The 25,576-nt window shown below is 42.0% G+C and overlaps 1 protein-coding gene across 2 annotated transcripts in view; it reads right to left on the bottom strand.

The window, feature by feature from the left end:
- TIAM1 (TIAM Rac1 associated GEF 1) overlaps positions 1–25,576 on the bottom strand; it is a 151,203-nt gene that overhangs the window by 52,249 nt on the left and 73,378 nt on the right. For both annotated transcript variants that reach the window (XM_061192920.1, XM_061192921.1), the window contains exons 11-13: positions 25,381–25,462; positions 19,719–19,805; positions 3,629–3,853 (exon numbers count right to left, since the gene is read on the bottom strand). In XM_061192920.1, coding sequence (XP_061048903.1) covers positions 3,629–3,853; positions 19,719–19,805; positions 25,381–25,462 — 394 coding nt within the window. The remainder of the gene's footprint in view (positions 1–3,628; positions 3,854–19,718; positions 19,806–25,380; positions 25,463–25,576) is intronic.

Here is a 25,576-nt window from a genome sequence, read left to right as displayed (position 1 = left end):
GCCTCTGGTTACAAGCTAGAGAATCTCCCCATCCCCACAAGAGACTGTGCTTTGAATGCATAACGTTTGAGTACCTCTTAGAACATATTCTAAACACTTCACTTTCATCACTCAGTCATTCCTCACAACAACCTCATTTGACAGTGGTGTGGTACGATCCCCATTTTATGCACAAGGACACGAGGCACAGAGAGATTAAGCGTAATCTGTTCAAAGTCATGAAGCTAATAAACATAAAAATAGGACTCATTCCCAAGGAACCTGGTTCCAGAGCCCACTCTTAGCCACTAGGTAGTGATATTTCTACCTCGAGGAAACAAACCTCTCCATAAAAAAGGCTTCAGAAATAATCCAGCCCTGAAAGCTAATCACATATTTCAATCAGAATTCTCAGGGCAGGATCAAGGCCAAGTCTGCATACTTGGACTTGTAAAATGGGGCAATCCACAGGCCCAGCCTCCTACAGACGGGCACCAGCCAGGGTGCCTGTGGACACAGCCAGGCCCTCCATCAAGGCTGCCTCACATCCACTATGACCACCCTAAGATGGTCCCTGCATCAAACCTCAAATCCGTCACTCAGAAGGCTTCTTATTTTTAGTTACTGCTATATTTAGATGAAGGCTATAGTCCAGCCTGCCCATTGTACACATTTTCTCAGTTGTTTTCTATTGTCACTGCAGCTGTCTGTGCACACTGCTTTATAAACTCTGCCTCATTATGGAACCATCTTTCAGGTTATTTTATCCTGTTTACTTGCCCCCTCTTTTATCTTGCACTGTTAAATAGGAACTAGGAAATGGCAGCAACCAGAAGGCAGACACGCTGAGACGCAGGTGGGGAGCCTGAGTGACTGCTTGCCTCCAGGCAGTCTGATGGGGCCGCCACTACCGAGAGCATTTGAAAATTCTTCTGGAACTTATTAATGTTGAAACCAACTTAGAAACTGTCCAGAAAACCCACACTGTGACTTTACTTTCATGCTGTATTCTTGAACCAAGTTGATTACCTAACTTGACCAAGCACACTTGGTTCTGAAGGATTTTTGATCCCTACAAGATATTAAAAGGTGAAGCAACTAAAAAACAAAGGACTACACTAAAATGTTAAGTATGAGGACAGAATCATGTCATAGTCATCATTATAACTTTCAACATCCAGATTAATGTCTGGCACAGAGCAAATACTTAAGAAATGTCAGTTCCAAGTTATGATCTGGAAACAAATAACTAAATCTTCTACGGATGATTCCAAAATAAAAGTTTTAATGTGGTTTAAACAACAGTAGGTTCAGTGGATGTAGCATGCAGATTACAAAGGTGTCTGGTCTGAAGGAGGATGTAAGGTCAGCTGCTGACAGGATAGGGCCATATATACAAAATATACTCAAATATTCCCAAAACAGACACCTATGTACAAACACATTTTTAAATTAAAAATATTTTTAATAAAAGGTCTTAAAACTTGGCAAACTGTGTGCGCGTGTAAACGCGCTCACACACACACAAATCTTTTTTCAAAAGAAAGAAATATATCAAAACTATGATTGTGTTTAAAGGAACAAATCATGAGCAATTTCAATCACACTTTATATCAGGGGTCTGTAAAGGGCCAGATAGGAAATATTTTCAGCCTTGCAGACCATGAGTCCCAGTCATAACTACTCAACTCTGCCATTGCAATGGGAAAGCAGCCAGAGACAAAACATCAATGAATGGGCATGACTGTGTTCTAATAAAACTTTATTCACAAAAACAGGCCATAGTCTGGATTTGGCCAGTGGGTCTTAGTTTGCCAACACCTACTTTATATCCATAACCCACAGGAAGGGCTCAGACAGGAAAAAAAATCCAAAAAAGGTTGAGTACACACTGTTGTTTGTAGTATGTATATCCAGACCTTATAAAGTCCTTTCAATAACCTAATCTAACACAACACGCCTTACTCAGTCATTTTACAGAAACCACTGTGAATGGAGTTTTATGGTATTGAGCCTGACATCTTGTGGTCACATAAAAGAACAACCTTCATGGTATCCATTCCCTATCATTAAGAGTACACAGCTCCCTGGTTAGATAAAGACAAATACCATATGATATCACTTATATGTGGAATCTAAAATATGGCACAAATGGACCTATCTGTGAAACAGAAACAAAATCAGGGACATACAGAACAGACTGGTGGTTGCCAAGGGGAAGGGAGGCGGGGAAGGAATGGAGTGGGAGTTTGGGGTTAGCAGATGTAAGCTATTATATATAGAATGGATAAACAACAAGGTTCTATATTCAATATCCTGTGATAAACCACAAGAGGAAAGAATATGAAAAAGAATATATATATATATGTATAACTGAGTCACTTTGCTGTACAGCAGTAATTAACACAACATTGTAATTCAACTATACTTCAATAACAAATTTAAAAAAAAATTTTTTAAAGGGTACACAGCTCCCTGGGGTCCTTTTCTAAAGATGTGATTGGCGTGTGGGTACTGCAATGACAAAATGAGTCAGAAGTCAACAGTAACTAAGTGTGATTGATTCTCTCGAGCCTCAACTTGTCAAATTCTCCTAGGGAACCACCCAATAAAAGGATGAACTGTCACAAGGCTTCCGCTTGTGATTTATTCTTACCAAGCCAAGCTTCAGAAGGGACTTTGAAAAACAAGAATACTCAGAGTACCTACACTCAGAAGTGGAAAATGAAGACTTTTTTTAACCCGAGTTTTAAAGAGAAAATAAATCCCAAACCCCAGCTTACCAAATCAACCCCAACTTTAGAACCAGGTCATGGTGAGATAAGTGATAGCCATATCTGTTCTCCTGTGGCCTTGCTCCCTGATTCTCCCGCTGAACAAGAATGGGCGCCTGTGTAGCAAGGTGAAGAAAACCTGTCTCGTACCAGGAAACAAACTCAGGAGAAAGAGAGATACAAGCAAGTAGGAAGAGTATAACAGGAGCAGGGCCCATGTGAAAGATGTCTTTGCAGGGTCCTGGGGAGCTTGGTGGGGTGCCAGGAAGGCTTCCCGGGGCAGGTAGCATTCAAGCTGTTCCTTTCTGAATGAGTATAAGGTTGCCAGAGGGAGCGGGAAGAAATGTGTAAACAGGAGAAGTGGCAGATGGGGCAGGGCAGGGGGTTCCACCGATGGGCTCTTGTCCAGACTCTAGGTCACAAGGGCCCAAGAGAAAAGTTGACCAGACACCAGTTCTGGGCATATTTCCACTCTGGACATCTCATCCCACATCTTCCTCTTCCACAGAAGGCAAAGCAGGGCTGGGTGATTTGGGGGATGGCGCCATGGAAGGCAGGGAGCCCCAGCATCTTAAGTGATTCCTGGCACTTCTGTGTCTCCAACTCTCTGTCCACAGCCAAGAGACAGTGGCCTCTACCCATTTATCTTTCTCCCAAATGACACACAGCAGCAGCACGACAAAGCTTTCCATTGCAGCCAAACAGCAGTTCTACCAGCGCAAAAGTTCCTGGCGCCTTTGAAATTTCGACAGGAAGCTCAGTAATCTGCTCATCTTACTCACACATCTTAGATGACCTGCCAGATGCAGGAAATCCACAGAAATACGCAAGCCGCATGGGCAGCCTCCGAGGGGCAGCCCGGTGCACAGCCATACCTGTGTTGCTGGTGAGAAAGGCGAGAGGGTTCTCGCTGAGGTCGGCAGGGCCGTCCAGCCGGAGAGGCGGGCTCCCCAGCAGCTCTGCTCCTCCCTCCAGCTCGGGGTAGGTCCTCACCAGGAGGCCCAGGGACAGCTGCGCGAGGAAATCTTTGAGCACAGAGGCGTTCAGGGTGCCCGCAGCACGATTATTGATCTCAAGAATCTCATCTCCCGCTTTCAGGCCTGCCAACGCGAGACGGAAAATGTTTAATGTCACACACGCATAAAAGCAGCTGCAGCATCAAATCAGATCACAGCATCTTAGACGCCCTGTTTCGAAAGGGCACACAGAGCTCTCCTGTTATAGGTGTTGCTGCAAACAGGCTGTAGTGCGCAAAGGGGATCATCGGGTGATCACGTGGGCTTTAGTTTTGGAGGGTTCTAGACTGGGATGTCACAGTATGCCTATCCTGTCCTGAATACACCAGCTAAACAAATTTATTCCTTCTTGAATCTATGTGCTCTAAGCATCTGCCAATTGCTCTTCGCAAATGCTAATTCTGGCTATCGTCCTAACATTTTGAGGGGAAAAGATGGAAAGGCTCCCTGACTGCAGCAACTTCTTTGCCTTCTTGTGCTACGGTGGACACGTGTGCACAGTCAGCTAAAATCTATGAATCATTTCTACGGAACCAAAATGCAGGCATCTCCTCGGCTACAACCACTGAAGGTCATCTTATTCCAAACACATTGAGAGATGACAGTTTATGGAACCAAATACAATCATATTTTCCCCTCCCCCACCTTTTATTTGAAACTACATCAGGACCTTGGGGTGAATGGCCTTTTGAAGGTCCCCAAAGGTTCTGCTACTTTTGCAAAGCATGCTGGGGAGTTGCCGAAGCTTGGGACCCAGAGGAGCGGCCGTGAACCAGCCCAGCCTAGGAGAACAAGAACTTGTGACTGACCCGGGGCAGGTCCACCTGATATTAAGAGAACATTCCAGCAGTTTGAGAAAGGGAGAGATTAGGAAAGAACAGGAGAGGAAATAAGGTTTCCCTTCAGTTAAGAAGAAGAAAGGAGTCTGAGTCTTATTTTCTAGACTAATGTGGAAAAACAAACTTGAAAAAGGGAGTGACTGAAGGGCAGACACAAAGGATGAACTGCCAAACACAAAGCCACTGAGTCCCTCAGGCACCCGCAGTTCTCACTCTGATTCCACAGAAAAATAATTCCGCAGAGAAGCTCTCACTTCCCAACTTCACCGGGTCACACCTATCGGCCAGCTTTACTCAGGTTTCCAAAATACTTGAAATCAATTTTCTATCATAAAATACTCCAAGAAACATCGCAGGTGAGGAGGCAATGGGAGAGAAATGAGAAGGTTTTCCTCCACGTCAGAGGCAGAATTCTGGGAGACTAACCATTCCATTTTTTAGGTGAAAGATTTTGGCATCACAGCATTTGAATTGAAAACACAAAATTTCCACATGTGAAAGGCAATTATTGGTTTTTAAGTGTTCTCTTGGAGACAATTCTTTTGGTTAGATATTAGAGGAGGTAAAATAAAGAGAAAAAGAAGAAACGACTTAAAAACTAAAAACAGAAGGGAGGGGCAAGATGGCGGAAGAGTAAGACGCGGAGATCACCTTCCTCCCCACAGATACATGAGAAATACATCTACACGTGGAACTGCTCCTACAGAACACCCACTGAACGCTGGCAGAAGACGTCAGACCTCCCAAAAGGCAAGAAAATCCCCACGTACTTGGGTAGGGCAAAAGAAAAAAGAAATAACAGAGACAAAAGAATAGGGACGGGACCTGCACCAGTGGGAGGGAGCTGTGAAGGAGGAAAGGTTTCCACACACTAGGAAGCCCCTTCGTGGGCAGAGACTGCGGGTAGCAGAGGGGGGAAGCTTCGGAGCCACGGAGGAGAGCGCAGCCACAGTGGTGCGGAGGGCAAAGCGGAGATTCCCGCACAGAGGAGCGGTGCCGACCAGCACTCACCAGCCCGAGAGGCTTGTCTGCTCAGCCGCCGGGGCGGGCGGGGCCTGGGAGCTGGGGCTCGGGCTTCGGTGCTAGCCGGGAGGGAGTCCGGGAAAAAGACTGCAGCTGCCAAAGAGGCAAGAGAATTTTTCTTGCCTCTTTGTTTCGCGGCGCGCAAGGAGAGGGGATTCAGAGCGCCGCCTAAACGAGCTCCAGAGACGGGCGCGAGCCGCGGCTATCAGCGCGGATCCCACAGCAACAGGGACGCAGAGGGAAAAACGGAGAGATTCCCGCACAGAGGCTCAGCGCCGAGCAGCACTCACCAGCCTGAGAGGCTTGTCTGCTCACCCGCCGGGGCGGGCGGGGGCTGGGAGCTGAGGCGCGGGCTTCGGTTGGATCCCAGGGAGAGGACTGGGGTTGGCTGCGTGAACACAGCCTGAAGGGTCTAGCGCACCACAACTAGCCGGGAGGGTGCCCAAGAAAAAGTCTGCAGCTGCCGAAGAGGCAGGAGACTTTTTCTTGCCTCTTTGTTTCGCGGCGTGCAAGGAGAGGGGATTCAGAGCGCCACTTAAACGAACTCCAGAGACGGGCGCGAGCCGCGGCTATCAGCGCGGACCCCAGAGACGGGCATGAGACGCTAAGGCTGCTGCTGCCGCCACCAAACAGCCTGTGGGCGAGCACAGGTCATTCTCCACACCGCCCCTCCCGGGAGCCTGTGCAGCCCGCCACGGCCAGGCTCCCGTAATCCGGGGACAACTTCCCCGGGAGAGCGCACGGCGCGCCTCAGGCTGCTGCAACGTCACGCCGGCTTCTGCCGCCGCAGGCTCGCCCCGCCTCCTCCATACCGCTCCCTCCCCCCGGCCTGACTGAGCCAGAGCCCCCGAATCAGCTGCTCCTTTAACCCCGTTCTGTCTGGGCGGGGAACAGACGCCCTCAGGCGACCTACATGCAGAGGCGGGTCCAAATCCAAAGCTGAACCCCGGGAGCTGTACGAACAAAGAAGAGAAAGGGAAATCTCTCCCAGCAGCCTCAGAAGCAGCGGATTAAAGCTCCACAAACAACTTGATGTGCCTGCATCTGTTGAATACCTGAATAGACAACGAATCATCCCAAATTTAGGAGATGGACTTTGGGAGCAGGATATATTAACTTTTCCCCTTTTCCTTTTTTTTGTGAGTGTAGATGTGTATGCTTCTGGGTGAGATTTTGTCTGTATAGCTTTGCTCTCACCGTTAGTCCTAGGGTTAGGTCCGTCCGTTTTTTTTTTTGGCTTAAAATTTTTTTTTTTTTCCCTAATAAATGTTTTCTTAATAATTTTTTCCTTATTTTCTATTTTTAAAAAAAATTTTAATAAGTTTTTTCATATTTTTTATTTTAAAAAATTAAAAAAATTTTTTTCTTAATAAATTTTTTCTAAATAATTTTTTTCTTATTTTTAGTATAAAAAATTAATAAATCTATTTTTAAAAATTAAAAAAATTTTTTTTCTTAATAAATTTACTCTTAATAATTTTTTTTCTTATTTTTTATTATAATTGCTTTATTTTATTTTATTTTATCCTCTTTTTTTCTTTCCTTCCATTTTTTCTCCCTTTTATTCTGAGCCGTGTGGATGAAAGGCTCTTGGTGCTCCAGCCAGGCATCAGGGCTGTGCCTCTGAGGTGGGAGAGCCAACTTCAGGACACTGGTCCACAAGAGACCTCCCAGCTCCACGTAATACCAAACGGCGAAAATCTCTCACAGATCTCCATCTCAACATCAAGACCCAGCTTCACTCAACGACCAGCAAGCCACAGTGCTGGACACCCTATGCCAAACAACTAGCAAGAGAGGAACACAGCCCCATCCATTAACAGAGAGGCTGCCTAAAATCATAATAAGGCCACAGACACCCCAAAACACACCACCAGACGTGGACGAACCCACCAGAAAGACAACATCCAGCCTCATCCACCAGAACACAGGCACTAGTTCCCTCCACCAGGAAACCTACACAACCCACTGAACCAACCTTAGCCACTGGGGACAGATACCAAAAACAACGGGAACTACGAACCTGCAGCCTGTGAAAAGGAGACCCCAAACACAGTAAGATAAGCAAAATGAGAAGACAGAAAAACACACAGCAGATGAAGGAGCAGGGTCAAAACACACCAGACCTAACAAATGAAGAGGAAATAGGTAGTCTACCTGAAAAAGAATTCAGAATAATGATAGTAAGGATGATCCAAAGTCTTGGAAATAGAATAGACAAAATGCAAGAAACATTTAACAAGGACGTAGAAGAACTAAAGAGGAACCAAGAAACGATGACAAGCACAATAAATGAAATTAAAAATACTCTAGATGGGATCAATAGCAGAATAACTGAGGCAGAAGAACGGATAAGTGACCTGGAAGATAAAATGGTGGAAATAACTACTGCAGAGCAGAATAAAGAAAAAAGAATGAAAAGAACTGAGGACAGTCTCAGAGACCTCTGGGACAACATTAAACGCACCAACATTCGAATTATAGGGGTCCCAGAAGAAGAAGAGAAAAAGAAAGGGACTGAGAAAATATTTGAAGAGATTATAGTTGAAAACTTCCCTAATATGGGAAAGGAAATAGTTAATCAAGTCCTGGAAGCACAGAGAGTCCCATACAGGATAAATCCAAGGAGAAACACACCAAGACACATATTAATCAAACTATCAAAAATTAAATATAAGGAAAACATATTAAAAGCAGCAAGGGAAAAACAACAGATAACACACAAGGGCATCCCCATAAGGTTAACAGCTGATCTTTCAGCAGAAACGCTGCAAGCCAGAAGGGAGTGGCAGGATATACTTAAAGCGATGAAGGAGAAAAACCTACAACCAAGATTACTCTACCCAGCAAGGATCTCATTCAGATTTGATGGAGAAATTAAAACCTTTACAGACAAGCAAAAGCTGAGAGAGTTCAGCACCACCAAACCAGCTTTACAACAAATGCTAAAGGAACTTCTCTAGGCAAGAAACACAAGAGAAGGAAAACACCTACAATAACAAACCCAAAACATTTAAGAAAATGGGAATAGGAACATACATATCGATAATTACCTTAAATGTAAATGGATTAAATGCTCCCACCAAAAGACACAGACTGGCTGAATGGATACAAAAACAAGACCCATATATATGCTGTCTACAAGAGACCCACTTCAGACCTAGAGACACATACAGACTGAAAGTGAGGGGATGGAAAAAGATATTCCATGCAAATGGAAATCAAAAGAAAGCTGGAGTAGCAATTCTCATATCAGACAAAATAGACTTTAAAATAAAGACAATTACAAGAGACAAAGACGGACACTATATAATGATCAAGGGATCGATGCAAGAGGAAGGTATAACAATTGTAAATATTTATGCACCCAACATAGGAGCACCTCAATACATAAGGCAAATACTAACAGCCATAAAAGGGGAAATCGACAGTAACACAATCATAGTAGGGGACTTTAACACCCCACTTTCACCAATGGACAGATCATCCAAAATGCAAATAAATAAGGAAACACAAGCTTTAAATGATACATTAAACAAGATGGACTTAATTGATATTTATAGGACATTCCACCCAAAAACAACAGAATACACATTTTTCTCAAGTGCTCATGGAACATTCTCCAGGATAGATCATATCTTGGGTCACAAATCAAGCCTTGGTAAATTTAAAAAAATTGAAATCGTATCAAGTATCTTTTCCGACCACAACGCTATGAGACTAGATATCAATTACAGGAAAAGATCTGTAAAAAATACAAACACATGGAGGCTACACAATACACTACTTAATAACGAAGTGATCACTGAAGAAATCAAAGGGGAAATCAAAAAATACCTAGAAACAAATGACAATGGAGACACGACGATCCAAAACCTATGGGATGCAGCAAAAGCAGTTCTAAGAGGGAAGTTTATAGCAATACAAGCCTACATCAAGAAACAGGAAACATCTCGAATAAACAACCTAACCTTGCACCTAAAGCAATTAGAGAAAGAAGAACAAAAAAACCCCAAAGCTAGCAGAAGGAAAGAAATCATAAAGATCAGATCAGAAATAAATGAAAAAGAAATGAAGGAAACAATAGCAAAAATCAATGAAACTAAAAGCTGGTTCTTTGAGAAGATAAACAAAATTGATAAACCATTAGCCAGACTCATCAAGAGAAAAAAGGAGAAGACTCAAATTAATAGAATTAGAAATGAAAAAGGAGAAGTAACCACTGACACTGCAGAAATACAAACGATCATAAGAGATTACTACAAGCAACTCTATGCTAATAAAATGGACAACCTGGAAGAAATGGACAGATCCTTAGAAATGCACAACCTGCCAAGACTGAACCAGGAAGAAATAGAAAATATGAACAGACCAATCACAAGCACTGAAATTGAAACTGTGATTAAAAATCTTCCAACACACAAAAGCCCAGGACCAGATGGCTTCACAGGCGAATTCTATCAAACATTTAGAGAAGAGCTAACACCTATCCTTCTCAAACTCTTCCAAAATATTGCAGAGGGAGGAACACTCCCCAACTCATTCTACGAGGCCACCATCACCCTGATACCAAAACCAGGCAAAGATGTCACAAAGAAAGAAAACTACAGGCCAATATCACTGATGAACATAGATGCAAAAATCCTCAACAAAATACTAGCAAACAGAATCCAACAGCACATTAAAAGGATCATACACCATGATCAAGTGGGGTTTATTCCAGGAATGCAAGGATTCTTCAATATACGCAAATCAATCAACGTGATACATCATATTAACAAATTGAAGGAGAAAAACCATATGATCATCTCAATAGATGCAGAGAAAGCTTTCGACAAAATTCAACACCCATTTATGATAAAAGTCCTGCAGAAAGTAGGCATAGAGGGAACTTTCCTCAACATAATAAAGGCCGTATATGACAAACCCACAGCCAACATTGTCCTCAATGGTGAAAAACTGAAACCATTTCCACTAAGATCAGGAACAAGACAAGGTTGCCCACTCTCACCACTATTATTCAACATAGTTTTGGAAGTGTTAGCCACAGCAATCAGAGAAGAAAAAGAAATAAAAGGAATCCAAATCGGAAAAGAAGAAGTAAAGCTGTCACTGTTTGCAGATGACATGATACTATACATAGAGAATCCAAAAGATGCTACCAGAAAACTACTAGAGCTAATCAATGAATTTGGTAAAGTAGCAGGATACAAAATTAATGCACAGAAATCTCTTGCATTCCTGTATACTAATGATGAAAAATCTGAAAGTGAAATTAAGAAAACACTCCCGTTTACCATTGCAACAAAAAGAATAAAATACCTAGGAATAAACCTACCTAAGGAGACAAAAGACCTGTATGCAGAAAATTATAGGACACTGATGAAAGAAATTAAAGATGATACAAATAGATGGAGAGATATACCATGTTCTTGGATTGGAAGAATAAACATTGTGAAAATGACTCTGCTACCCAAAGCAATCTACAGATTCAATGCAATCCCTATCAAACTACCACTGGCATTTTTCACAGAACTAGAACAAAAAATTTCACAATTTGTATGGAAACACAAAAGACCCCGAATAGCCAAAGCAATCTTGAGAACGAAAAATGGAGCTGGAGGAATCAGGCTCCCTGACTTCAGACTATATTACAAAGCTACAGTAATCAAGACAGTTTGGTACTGGCACAAAAACAGAAATATAGATCAATGGAACAGGATAGAAAGCCCAGAGATAAGCCCACGCACATATGGTCACCTTATCTTTGATAAAGGAGGCAAGCATATACAGTGGAGAAAAGACAGCCTCTTCAATAAGTGGTGCTGGGAAAATTGGACAGGTACATGTAAAAGTATGAAATTAGAACACTCCCTAACACCATACACAAAAATAAACTCAAAATGGATTAAAGACCTAAGTGTAAGGCCAGACACTATCAAACTCTTAGAGGAAAACATAGGCAGAACACTGTATGACATAAGTCACAGCAAGATCCTTTTTGACCCAGGTCCTAGAGAAATGGAAATAAAATCACAAATAAACAAATGGGACCTAATGAAACTTCAAAGCTTTTGCACAGCAAAGGAAACCATAAACAAGACCAAAAGACAACCCTCAGAATGGGAGAAAATATTTGCAAATGAAGCAACGGACAAAGGATTAATCTCCAAGATTTACAAGCAGCTCATGCAGCTCAATAACAAAAAAACAAACAACCCAATCCAAAAATGGGCAGAAGACCTAAATAGACATTTCTCCAAAGAAGAGATACAGATTGCCAACAGACACATGAAAGAATGCTCAACATCATTAATCATTAGAGAAATGCAAATCAAAACTACAATGAGGTATCATCTCACACCGGTCAGAATGGCCATCATCAAAAAATCTAGAAACAATAAATGCTGGAGAGGGTGTGGAGAAAAGGGAACACTCTTGCACTGTTGGTGGGAATGTAAATTGATACAGCCACTATGGAGAACAGTATGGAGGTTCCTTAAAAAACTAAAAATAGAACTACCATATGACCCAGCAATCCCACTACTGGGCATATACCCTGAGAAAACCATAATTCAGAAAGAGTCATGTACCAAAATATTCATTGCAGCTCTGTTTACAATAGCCAGGACATGGAAGCAACCTAGGTGTCCATCATCGGATGAATGGATAAAGAAGATGTGGCACATATATACAATGGAATATTACTCAGCCATAAAAAGAAATGAAATGGAGGTGTTTGTAATGAGGTGGATGGAGTTAGAGTCTGTCATACAGAGTGAAGTAAGTCAGAAAGAGAAAAAGAAATACAGTATGCTAACACATATATATGGAATCTAAGGGAAAAAAAAAAAAAAAAAGAGGTCATGAAGAACCTAGTGGCAAGATGGGAATAAAGACACAGACCTACTAGAGAATGGACTTGAGGATATGGGGAGGGGGAGGGGTGAGATGTGACAGGGTGAGAGAGTGTCATGGACATATATACACTACCAAATGTAAAATAGATAACTAGTGGGAAGCAGCCGCATAGCACAGGGAGATCAGCTCGGTGCTTTGTGACCACCTAGAGGGGTGGGATAGGGAGGGTGGGAGGGAGGGAGATGCAAGAGGGAAGAGATATGGCAACATATGTATATGTGTAACTGATTCACTTTGTTGTAAAGCAGAAGCTAGCACACCATTGTAAAGCAATTATACTTCAATAAAGATGTTTAAAAGAAAAAAAAAAAAAAAAAAAAAAAACTAAAAACATCTGCAAGTTTTTTGTTTTTTTAAAAGAATTTTTAGGTTTGCGGGAATTCCCTGGCGGTCCAGTGGTTAGGACTCTGGGCTCTCACTGCCTAGGGCCCGGGTTCAATCCCTGGTCAGGGAACTAAGATCCCGCAAGCCACTCGGCCAAAAACTAAATAAATAAAAAAATAATAATAATTAAAAAAAAGAATTTCTAGGCTGCTGTGACTGGTTGAATAACAATGTGTAGTGGGTTGAAGGGTGGCCCCTAAAAAGATATGTCCATGCCCCAAAACCTGGGAATGTGAGCTTATTTGGAAACAGGATCTTTGCAGCTGTAATTCAATAAAAGATCTTGAGACAAAATCATGCTGGATTATCTGATGGGTCCTAAACCCACTGAAAAGTGTCCTTGTAAGAGACACACACAAGAGAGACAGAGAGAGAAGAGGAGAAAGTTATGTGAAGACAGAGGATGAGATTGGAGTGATGCTGCCACACCTGGAGCCTCCAGATGAAGGAAGAAGCAAGAAAGGATTCTCCCCTAGAGCCTCCCAGGGACCACAGCCCTGCACACACCTTGGTTTCAGACTCTGTCCTCCAGAACTGTGGGAGAATACAGTTCTGGGTTGTTTTTTTTTTAACATCTTTATTGGAGTATAATTGCTTTACAATGGTGTGTTAATTTCTGCTTTATAACAAAGTGAATCAGCTATATGTATACATATATCCCCATATCCCCTCCCTCTTGCATCTCCCTCCCACCCTCCCTATCCCACCCCTCTAGGTGGTCACAAAGCACCGAGCTGATCTCCCTGTGCTATGCGGCTGCTTCCCACTAGCTATCTATTTTACATTTGGTAGTGTATATATGTCCATGCCACTCTCTCACTTCGTCCCAGCTTACCCTTCCCTCTCCCCGTGTCCTCAAGTCCATTCTCTACATCTGCATCTTTATGCCTGTCCTGCCCCTAGGTTCTTCAGAGCCATTTTGTTTTTGTTTTTGTTTTTTTAGATTCCATATATATGTGTTAGCATACGGTATGTGTTTTTCTCTTTCTGACTTACTTCACTCTGTATGACAGACTCTAGGTCCATCTACCTCACTACAAATAACTCAATTTCCTTTCTTTTTATGGCTGAGTAATATTTCATTGTATACATGTGCCACATCTTCTTTATCCATTCATCTGTCAATGGACACTTAGGTTGCTTCCATGTCCTGGCTATTGTAAATAGAGCTGCAATGAACATTGTGGTACATGACTCTTTTTGAATTATGGTTTTCTCAGTGTATATGCCCAGTAGTGGGATTGCTGGGTTGTATGGTAGTTCTATTTTTAGTTTTTGAAGGAACCTCCATACTGTTCTCCATAGTGGCTGTATCAATTTACATTCCCACCAACAGTGCAAGAGGGTTCCCTTTTCTCCACACCCTCTCCAGCATTTACTGTTTGTAGATTTTTTGATGATGGCCATTCTGACTGGTGTGAGGTGATACCTCATTGTAGTTTTGATTTGCATTTCTCTAATGATTAGTGATGTTGAGCATTCTTTCATGTGTCTGTTGGCAATCTGTATATCTTCCTTGGAGAAATGTCTATTTAGGTCTTTTGCCCATTTTTGGATTGGGTTGTTTTTTTTGATATTGAGCTGCATGAGCTGCTTGTATATTCTGGAGATTAATCCTTTGTCAGTTGCTTCAATTGCAAATATTTTCTCCCATTCTGAGGGTTTTTGGTCTTGTTTATGGTTTCCTTTGCTGTGCAAAAGCTTTTAAGTTTCATTAGGTCCCATTTGTTTATTTTTGTTTTTATTTCCATTTCTCTAGGAGGTGGGTCAAAAAGGATCCTGCTGTGATGTATGTCATAGGGTGTTCTGCCTATGTTTTCCTCTAAGAGTTTTATAGTGTCTGGGCTTACATTTAGGTCTTTAATCCATTTTGAGTTTATTTTTGTGTATGGTGTCAAGGAGTGTTCTAATTTCATTCTTTTACATGTAGCTGTCCAGTTTTCCCAGCACCACTTATTGAAGAGGCTGTCTTTTCTCCATTGTATATTCTTGCCTCCTTTATCAAAGATAAGGTGACCATATGTGCGTGGGTTTATCTCTGGGCTTTCTATCCTGTTCCATTGATCTATATTTCTGTTTTTGTGCCAGTATCATACTGTCTTGTTTACTGTAGCTTTGTAGTAGAGTCTGAAGTCTGGGAGTCTGATTCTTCCAGCTCCGTTTTTCTTTCTCAAGATTGCTTTGGCCATTCGGGGTCTTTTGTGTTTCCATACAAATTGTGAAAATTTTTGTTCTAGTTCTGTGAAAAATGCCAGTGGTAGTTTGATAGGGATTGCACTGAATCTGTAGATTGCTTTGGATAGTATAGGCATTTTCACAATGTTGATTCTTGCAATCCAAGAACATGGTATATTTCTCCATCTGTTTGTATCATCTTTAATTTCTTTCATCAGTGTCTTATAGTTTTCTGCATACAGGTCTTTTGTCTCCTTAGGTAGGTTTATTCCTAGGTATTTGATTCTCCTTGTTGCAGTGGTAAATGGGAATGTTTCCTTAATTTCTCTTTCAGATTTTTCATCATTAGTGTATAGGAATGCAAGAGATTTCTGTGCATTAATTTTGTATCCTGCTACTTTACCAAATTCATTGATTAGCTCTAGGAGTTTCCTGGTAGCATCTTTAGGATTCTCTATGTATAGGATCATATCATCTGCAAACAGTGACAGCTTTACTTCTTCTTTTCCGATTTGGATTCCTTTTATTTCTTTTTCTTCTCTGATTGCTGTGGCTCAAACTTCCAAAACTACGTTGAATAACAGTGGTGAGAGTGGATAACCTTGTCTTGTTCCTGATCTTAGAGGAAATGGTTTCAGTTTTTCACCATTGAGAATGATGTTGGCTGTGGGTTTGTCATGTACGGCCTTTATTATGTTGAGGTAAGTTCCCTCTATGCCTACTTTCTGGAGGGTTTTTATCATAAATGGGTGTTGAATTTTGTCAAAAGATTTTTCTGCATCTATTGAGATGATCATATGGTTTTTCTCCTTCAATTTGTTAATATGGTGTATCACATTGACTGATTTGCGTATATTGAAAAATCCTTGCATTCCTGGGATAAACCCCACTTGATCATGGTGTATGATCCTTTTAATGTGCTGTTGGATTCTGTTTGCTAGTATTCTATTGAGGATTTTTGCATCTATGTTCATCAGTGATATTGGCCTGCAGTTTTCTTTCTTTGTGACATCTTTGTCTGGTTTTGGTATCAGGGTGATGGTGGCCTCGTAGAATGAGTTTGGGAGTGTTCCTCCCTCTGTTATATTTTGGAAGAGTTTGAGAAGGATAGGTGTTAGCTCTTCTCTAAATGTTTGATAGAATTCGCCTGTGAAGCCATCTGGTCCTGGGCTTTTGTTTGTTGGAAGATTTTTAATCAGAGTTTCAATTTCAGTGCTTGTGATTGGTCTGTTTATATTTTCTATTTCTTCCTGGTTCATTCTTGGAAGGTTGTTCTTTTCTAAGAATTTGTCCATTTCTTCCAGGTTGTCCATTTTACTGGCATATAGTTGCTTATAGCAGTCTCTCATGATCCTTTGTATTTCTGCAGTGTCAGTTGTTACTTCTTTTTCATTTCCAATTCTATTGATTTGAGTCTTCTCCCTTTTTTTTCTTGATGAGTGTGGCTAATGGTTTATCAATTTTGTTTATCTTCTCAAAGAACCAGCTTTTAGTTTTATCCAGTTCTGTTTCTTAAGCCACCCAATTTGTGGTAGTTTGTTATGGCAACCCTAGGAAACTAATACAGGGCCTACCTGAGTGAGCTAGTCTCAGTATTAATAAGTGAGAGCAGGGGGCCCAGCAGTGGTGGGCAATGAAGTACCTTGTCGGGGTCCTTCGGTCACAACCCCACTGTGTAACAGCTCTGTGCCCATGGGCATGTTACTGAATCTCTCCCAGCCTCAGTTTCCTCATATGTAAAGAGGGGCATGGATTAAATGAGATTCAACAAAATAATCCATATAAAACTCTTTGCACAGCACTTGGCATGTGGAAGATATTCAAGACATTAACTCTCATTATTAATATTTGGTAGAACAAAGAGGAAAACTTTTTTTTGGAATTTTTGAGCCTACTCAAAAATGATCCCCACCACCCACGGTAAAAGTTGTGAAGCATCTAATCTATCTGTCTAGAAAAATACAGCACAGAGCCTTCTCTGTGTCCTGTGGAGCCATCTGGAAGACACTTAGATGACAGCAAAGAAGATGCCTGATCCCAACCTCAGATGATTCCAAGAGCAGAACAATGGACCAAACAGGCCCAAGATGAACAGAGATAAGTGTAAACACAGTTTGGCTCCAAAAGTCAGTTCTACAAGTACAGCCAACATGAGATCCAACACAGAGCAAGAGGTAGGCAAGAGAAAGCAGGAATATGGGAATTACCCATCAGCCCATCACAGGCCAAAAGCCCAAGGTGGCTAAGAAAAATAAATAAAGTGTAGGTTCAATTAATGCAAACAGAATATTCAGATCTAATTAGGCTGCGTGCCACCAGACGCCCCTTGGTTGCACCACATTCTGGTCATTTTAAGAAACACTAAAATCTGGACCGTCCTCTAGCAGAACTAGCATCTGGATAGTGTCCAGAGGGCAATGACCAGAGGTGTATTCTACATTCTAATGAATTGTTGAAAGATCTGGAAGTGTCAAATGTGGAAAAGACGTAGCAGTTGTAACATGAAGCACATCATGAACACCAATGGCTGGCTATAAACGAGGAGGCAAACAGTAAACGGAAGCTGAGGGAGAAGGATGTTTTATAATCAGAGACGTCCACAAAGAGGCCGTATGGTCCACAGGGAGCTCTCCTTATCGGGAAGTCTTCACATAGCGGTTACGTTTAACATCAAATACCTCAAATACCTCTCCCGACACAGCCCTCTGCAGGCCGGATACTGGGAATAGTTTGCCACCCAGGTGGACAAGTGGGCATCACTCTTGCATCCGCAGAGAACAGTGCTATATGGGGCAAGGGAGTTGCAGCAGACGACCGTTTGTTTTTATCTAACACCAGTGTTCCTGGATTCAAAGGACTAAAACAGGATGTGACTAAAACCAGAGCAGCGTATTTCCCCACCCCCGCACGCCAACCGGCACACTCATGCTCACAGAGATAAAAATCAGATTGGGGTTTAAAGGGGAATAAACCCCAACGCCTCTGCTCTTAGCTGAGATATGCTTTGAATGCGTCAAACTCTGGCCTCCGGCCTGCCTTTGGCCTCGAAAATATGGAAGGAAAATGAAGGAAAATCCTTGTCCACGGCCGTTAGCAGTAGATAAACTACTTGAACTTTGTTTCCGATTGGGCACACCTTTGCCATCTCTGTGCAGATCCAAGTCTGTGGGTAGCACTTCTCCGGTGCTGACAGCACAGGGCAAAGTAAGCTGCCCAGGGAGCTTGTGAGCCATGAACACCCAGAACTAAGCTGCCCCAGAACATGGGAGGAGGTGGGAAAGGTAGGCAGGCATTCCATCCTCTCCCCCCGGCTACTCCACCATCCTCTAGCAGAACAGATACAGGTATCACATCCAAGTGTAACTGACCAAGACATGTTGGACTTTTATATTCAATGGGCATTATTTTGCCACTGCCTGGATGAAGCTAAAAATTCCATAGCAAGAAGAATGAAATGAAGGTGGATTTTAAGTCCTACCTACCTGCCCAATGCATTTACAGTGAGTATGGTGACTTGAGAACGTTCCCCCCAAAAGTCATGTCCACCCAGAACGTGATGTTATTTGGAAATAGGGTCTTTGAAGATGTAATTAAGTCAGGATGAAGTCATACCAGAGTAGGGTGGGTCCTAAATCCAATGCCTGGTGTTCTTATAAGAAGGCCATGTAAAGACAGAGAGACACACAGGAAAGAGGGCCATGTGAGGACAGAGGCAGAAATTAGAGTGATGCAGCTACAAGCCAAGGATGCCATGGGTTACTAGCAGCCAGCAGAATCTAGAAAGAACCGTGAAACAGATTCTTCCTGCAGAGGCTCCAGAAGGAAACAACCCTGCCAATATCTTGATTTCAAACTTCTGGCCTCCTGATGAGAAAACATCAGGAGGCCAGAAGTTTGAAAGGCCTCTGTGTGAGAATACATTCTATTGTTCTGAATCACTCAGTTTGTGGTAATTTGCTACTGCAGCCCTAGGAAACTAACGTAGAAAGCAAAAAATCTAGGTTGAAATGATTCTCTCAGAGTAGAAAAAGTATGGAGAGCTGGGGTTCCACAAGTAGCCTAGACAGACAACACTATGAGCCCTTGTAGGGCTGCAGGCAGGGTGTAGCAGAGAAGAGCTCTCTAAGGAGGGCAGGAAGTCAGGATCCTGAACCCCTAGGTTCTCAACTTCTACAAAGATTCCTCTATGAATGGCAGCAATAAAACATGAAGGAGCTTTGCAAGCTCAGGCAAAGGCCAATGTCAGCTTCAACCAGTGCAGACCAAAGCACAGAGGGGTCTTCCCGAATAATGTGCTTCAAGAAGAACCCTGGGACCTCCATTCCATCCCAGATGGTAGGGAAGGACAACCACTTCTGATTACAAGGGAATTTCCCATCAACCCCATGGAGATGGGCTCAAAATCAGATTTAAAATCCAAGAAGGCAACATTCCTTGCACAATTGAGCTGATGGAAATAATATTCGTATTCCCTGGAAGAGTTTTTGATGAGACAACATTTAAATACTCTTCAGGGGTGAAGCTTTGGGCATATCCTTCTCATCCACCAACTAGAGAAACCCAAAAGGGAAATGAAGACAGACAAGTCGAGACACTTAGTAACTTACCTTTCTTGGAAGCTAAGCCAGTTTCCTTTACACTATTCACGTAGAGCCTTCGAACACCATCTTCTTCCACAGAAGAAAGTGAAAAGCCTAGGAAACACAGGGACAGCCAGGTAAGGCTCACAGCCTCTGAGTGTTGAGCGAACAATAAGAAGAATCTGCTGTGAACTAGGTATGTTCATTGCTTGGGGTTATAGTTTTTCCTTGTTCGTATTGTTTCACAAAGCAGAAAAATGTATGTTTAGATCACTCTAAAAGAAGTCACTGTAAAAATTAATATTACCAGATACATCTGTCTTCATACAACCTACCTATCAACTCAAATGGAAGAAAATGATTTTGTTTTACCCTGCTTGCTAATAAATGCCATAGTTTTGCTTTTTTTTCCACAGTTCCCTCCATAGCACAAAACAGAAACAATCAGCTTATCTCATCTGGGTCCCCTTGACTTTTTTCAGCAAATCTATGTCCTACGACATGTCACAACAGAACAACTGTATGATGTGTGTTCATCCATATATATTGCTGTGTGGACACTGCTTTAATTAGTAAAATTCTGCAAACAGGGAGAAGTAGCAACAAACTTTAGAAATCCTTCTTCATATTGAAACTGATGGACTGCACATTCTCCTAGTGTTTGATCATAAGATTATCTTATGCCTGTCTAGGCTTCCAGAGCTCAAAGCCCATTAGTTAATTAATCTTGGGTTTTGCTACATCCTTCGGAAAATAAGGCAGAACAAGGCCCTGAGGTTCTAAGTGCCCCCAAGCCTATGGCTACAAGCCTTGGTCACCTCTGTTTCTAGACAGTCTCATGTAAAACTCTTTCTGATCAATCAATGGAATGTCCACAACCAACACCGACTTTCCCTCAGGACAAAATACTTTGGTAGATAATCTTAAAAGGGCAATGGAAATTAATACAATTGTAAAGATATGACATGAATGATTTCAGCTCTGGGAGAAAAATAAGGCTTAGGCAAAGGAAAAAACAGTGGTTTAAAAAAACAAACAGGCAACTAACAACAAAATAGAATAATTAATTAAAAGACTGGGGCCCAGGGATTCACTGAGACTTCTCAGTTCATGTCATAATGAACACATGTTTTTTTGTATCATTCACAGGACCAGGAAATAGATACCCACACGTAGGCAAAACTGCCAAATGCCATCACCCACTAGGGTAGCGAAACTCCCTCGGATAGGGAACTATACGAGCCCACCCCCTGAGGACTTTCCAAAGTCTTTATTTTATTCTCTTATTTTAAATTCCATTCTTACAGCAACTTCTAACTTTCAGATTACTCTTCAAGAAGTCCCACTGAAATAAAAATAATTTTAGACACGAGCCACTTAAATGACATTAGCCTTAACACAGGTGTATTTATCTGCATCGCAGCAGAGATTTTCTTTTTCTTTTATCTGTTAGAATAGATACAGAATCAAGGACTACATCAGGGAGAGAATGAATAGAATTCATTAAAATACAGGCATTTCCTTTCTAAAATGCTACCATTTTATAAAGTTCTGAGACCAAATTTTTAAATTATATTTTTAATTCAAATTTTATTCTATTAAAAATAAAATGAACACATTGTCAGGAGAGGTGATGTGTTGAGAGCCTACTGCAAGTCACCTTAAACCAAAGTCAGTGGAGATGGGTATTCATTTGCTGCCTTCCTTCCTTACCACTAAGGATGTCAAGAGTCCCAAGGAGCAGCCTCCATTTCAAGATGCCAATAATATGCACACTGGAGGGAAGGTGGGGATTATAACCATCTCCTACAGTAACAAATATGTCCTCATTTGTATTATTTTTTAGAATCCATATGTAAGTGATATCATATAGTATTCGTCTTTCTCTGACTTATTTCACTAAGCTGTGAAATAATATTCTCTAGGCACATCCATATTGTTACAAATGGCAATATTCCATTCTTTTCTTTGGCTGAATAATATTCCACTGTATCCACGTCCAGGCTATTGTAAATAGTGCTGCTATGAACTTTGGGGTGCATGCATCTTTTTGAATTAAGAGTTTTCGTTTTTTCCGGATATATATCCAGGAGCGGGAGTGCTGGATCATATGGTAGTTCTATTTTTAGTTTCTTTAAGGAACCTCTATACTGTTTTCCATAGAGGCTGCACTAATTTACATTCCCACCAACAGTGTAGAAAGGGTCCCTTTTCTCCACATTCTCGCCAAAATTTGTTATTTGTAGACTTTTTGATGTCAGCCACTCAAGTCAGCATATTTTTTTCTTTTAAATAGGATAGCAGCAATCTAATTCCCAGCAGACCAATGTAATACGGTCCAAAATGACTGCCAACAGAAGACAGAGGGAGTTACTCAATATAAACCCAATATATCCACCCATCAGAAGGCTTAAGAGTTACAAAGACCAGGAGGCACCATGAATGGCATATGATCTTGAGAATGAAGGAAGTGATTAAAACTAAGTGAAGAAACGAAGAAGACAGACTCATATGTTGAATAACCAGAAGTTTCCTCATACTGAAATTCATGACCAAAGAAAAATCAGGACAACAAAGTAAACAAAATAGAAGTACTCAAAACCAGAGTCCAGGATACAGTGAAAGAGAGAAAGTGAGAAAAGTGCAGACACCTCTGACATAGAGGGGACACAAGACCAAAAGTCTAACAGTCTAACCAGTCCCCAGAGAAGGAATACTCAGTTGCTGAAATGATGCATTCATCCACTTCAAGGCGGCCTAGGGGATCATGCTTAGTCTATTACAAAACTATTTGAACTAACTTCAACAACAAGTCTGAGAGAGTCCTGAGGGCTGAGGTAGAGGGAGGGGCAAGAGAGAGAAATTAGGCAAGTGTTAAATCTTTCCATTTGTTTAGTCAGTGGAATTATTAAGTCATAATTTCCTCCCTAAAGCATTCTACAATAGAAAGCAGCATCTGGTTTATAGTTAGATCTTGTACGTGTGCTGATGTGTGCTAGTAACTTACATATACTGAAATTGATGTATAGCAGGAAGCTGCACTTAGGTGCTAATGTCAGAGAGAGGTGGACTGAATTTAGAATCCTTGGTAGATTTCTGAGGTCAGAGACAACCAGGTCTTCTTAGGACTCAGGGACTCTTTAGCTACTTGTGGGAACGCCTTCTGCCAACATCGAACTGGGCACTGAGAATAAATGATTTTTACCTAAGGTTATTAGCCATGCGTGGCGGCTTTCCAAGGTGAAGTCCAGGAACCACTACAGATAGGCTGCAACTGACAGCGATGTAAGGACAGAAAGCAGGACTAAGCACTGTGAACCTCAGCGTCTGACACTGCCACAACCTCTAAGCAAGGGATTTTGTAGTTTACCAAAGCAGGGGTGCTCCATGACAGATCAGAAATGAAAACAAAACCCCCAAACCCCTGCTTCTTTATGTCAGGTCATGTGAGAAGCACGGCCAACAGTGCCCTCTGGGTTGATGTCTGATGCCCTGTAACAGCTTCAGCATGGAAACGTAAACAGGTTCTGTGAGTACTTCAGCCACTTTAATAAAAAAAAAAAGTATAAAAAATATAGCGGTTCTATGCCCAGTTTATATTTCTGAGTCCCAAAACCAATCCATCTTTTTTTTTCTTTGGCTGCGCTGCACGGCACATGGGACCTTAGTTCCCCAACCAGGGATGGAACCCGCGCCCCCTGCAGTGGAAGGGCAGAATCTTAACCACTGGACCGCCAGGGAAGTCCCCAAAAGCAGTCCACCTTGGCATTTGATTCCAAGAGCTCTGAAATTCAGCCCTGTCTTGCTTCTTGCTACATTTTCCCCTTACGCAAGAGAAATTAACTAAACCAAAGACAAAAGAGGAACGGATATGGTACATTTCAGTTTGGAGGACCCAGATGCTTATTTGTAGCACTGCTACCAATTACTGCTTTAATTACTGAGGTCATGCTTCCGCTGCATAATAAGCCTTCAGACACATCCCTTGCCATCAAAAATGTCCTCTGGCTTCATGCTGTCTTTAGTTTTAAGGTCAAGAAGTAAACAGCGTGAGGGTGTAATGCAAGTGGCCAGGGGTTGGAAATTAGGTTCTCTTCATTAGGCCAAAGCACTCCAGTGAGTGCTCTTGAGAGGTGAACTCGCTGCCTGCGGGAGAGGTTTCGGCAGGGATACTGAAGATGCTGCTGCCCAGTGAAGGGTTTGAAGACTTTCAAATGTTAAAAAGCCTAATAAGTTAATTCAGAGAGAAATACGCAGTAAGCGAGCATATGCAGTGACCTTTATATCTTTCCACCAGGTCTTCTAGTTTTCCTTTTTTCCAGCACACAGTAGGACTACACTCTTCTGCCCACCTACCCATCCCCCCACTCCAGTCACTTGCTTTGACAAGTGAATTGGGAATGAGCCAGCACCCGAATCACCACCTTCCCTCTTTCCCCTTTGCCAGGAGACAATGTCCCAGGTGGCAGGTTGCTGCAGGCCTGGGTCCTAGAGTGAGGACAACATACAGAAAGGGTCCCAGCCAACCCCCAGAGGATGCATGGTGAACAGGAGAAAGAATTTCACTGTTTGGAGCCACTGGGCTTTGGTGACTGTCATTGCCTCAGCTAACCTCGCCCTCCTGACTGATCTAGCCCTGCTACAGCATATGGGTTTCCCTGTGTATTTCACTCAAGCACCAACTTCACTACTATCCAAGTCATAAAGTGTAATGCTAAGACTAGTCTTAAATCTGTGGAAAGGATTACATACTTAACTACACCAGAATGTAGACAATAGGAAAGCCTTAACAGAGCAAGCCTGACTGCTATTCTTTGAAAGGCCTGCTTATCAGTTTGGCTCCTGGCTGGCATCTGGGAACTTGGATTCTGGGAGGGTTCCCAACACCCTAATGTAGCTCATTGTGTCTAAAATCTGTACAAACAACGTGGTTTGTGCTGAACACCTGCTTTCCTCCTGGGAGGCTGGAATTTTGGTATATGCTGGGCAGAGGGTGCCTACATGACCAGCCTCTCAATAAAACTCCTGGGCACTGAGTCACTAACAAACTTCCTACCAAACAACAGTTCACATGCATTGTCACAGCTTGTTGCTGGGGGAATTATGGACTTCTGTGTGACTGGGGAGGACTCTGGAAGCTTGTACCTGGTTTTTCGCTCTTCACCCCATGTGCCTCTCCCTTTTACTGATGCTATTTTGTATAGTTTTGCTGTAATAAACCGTGGTCATGAATAAGCTGAGTCCAGTGGGTCCTCTTAGTGAACCAAAAAACCCAGGGGTGGTCTTGGGGACCCAGACTCCCACCAAAATAAGTTCCTTTAACATCATTTGTGAGGGAAAGGAGAATTAATACATATATTTGGGGGATAGAGGTGCAAAAGGATAATTTCTTCATTACTAGGGTATATCATAAGATAAAATAATGTCCTCCCAGTAGATCCATTTCTTTTTTATGACAGGTGAACCCCTATGATTAAAGTTACAAAATTTAAAGCTGAAACCTTCATCATACCCAGGGTAAATATCTTTTTCCCCTTATTTTGGCTGCTCAGCAGAGCACAGAAGCCAGATGGGCTATCTGTTTTAAATAGGCCCCAAAGGCATTTTATTGAATTGTAAATAAGTGCATGTTTACACAGGAATTGTTTCAACGTGAAGAACACCAAAGATCAAAGAAAAAGAAACATACCATAATTATCACCGGCTGTATCTGATCTCGCAATCTGGATGTTCTGAGTGACTTTTGGACAAATTTCAATTTCTTTGTACAGCTGAAAATGACAAAGAGAAGCCTAATTAAGACTTCATTAAAAATAACTTAGAAATAGTCATCAAGTTGTAAATCTATTTTTTCAGAATTTGAAATCAAATTCTCATCACATCCC

The sequence above is a fragment of the Eubalaena glacialis genome, chromosome 6 (assembly GCF_028564815.1).
Source record: "Eubalaena glacialis isolate mEubGla1 chromosome 6, mEubGla1.1.hap2.+ XY, whole genome shotgun sequence".
NCBI classification, from domain to species: domain Eukaryota; kingdom Metazoa; phylum Chordata; class Mammalia; order Artiodactyla; family Balaenidae; genus Eubalaena; species Eubalaena glacialis.
This window is presented reverse-complemented; position numbering and strand designations above follow the sequence as displayed.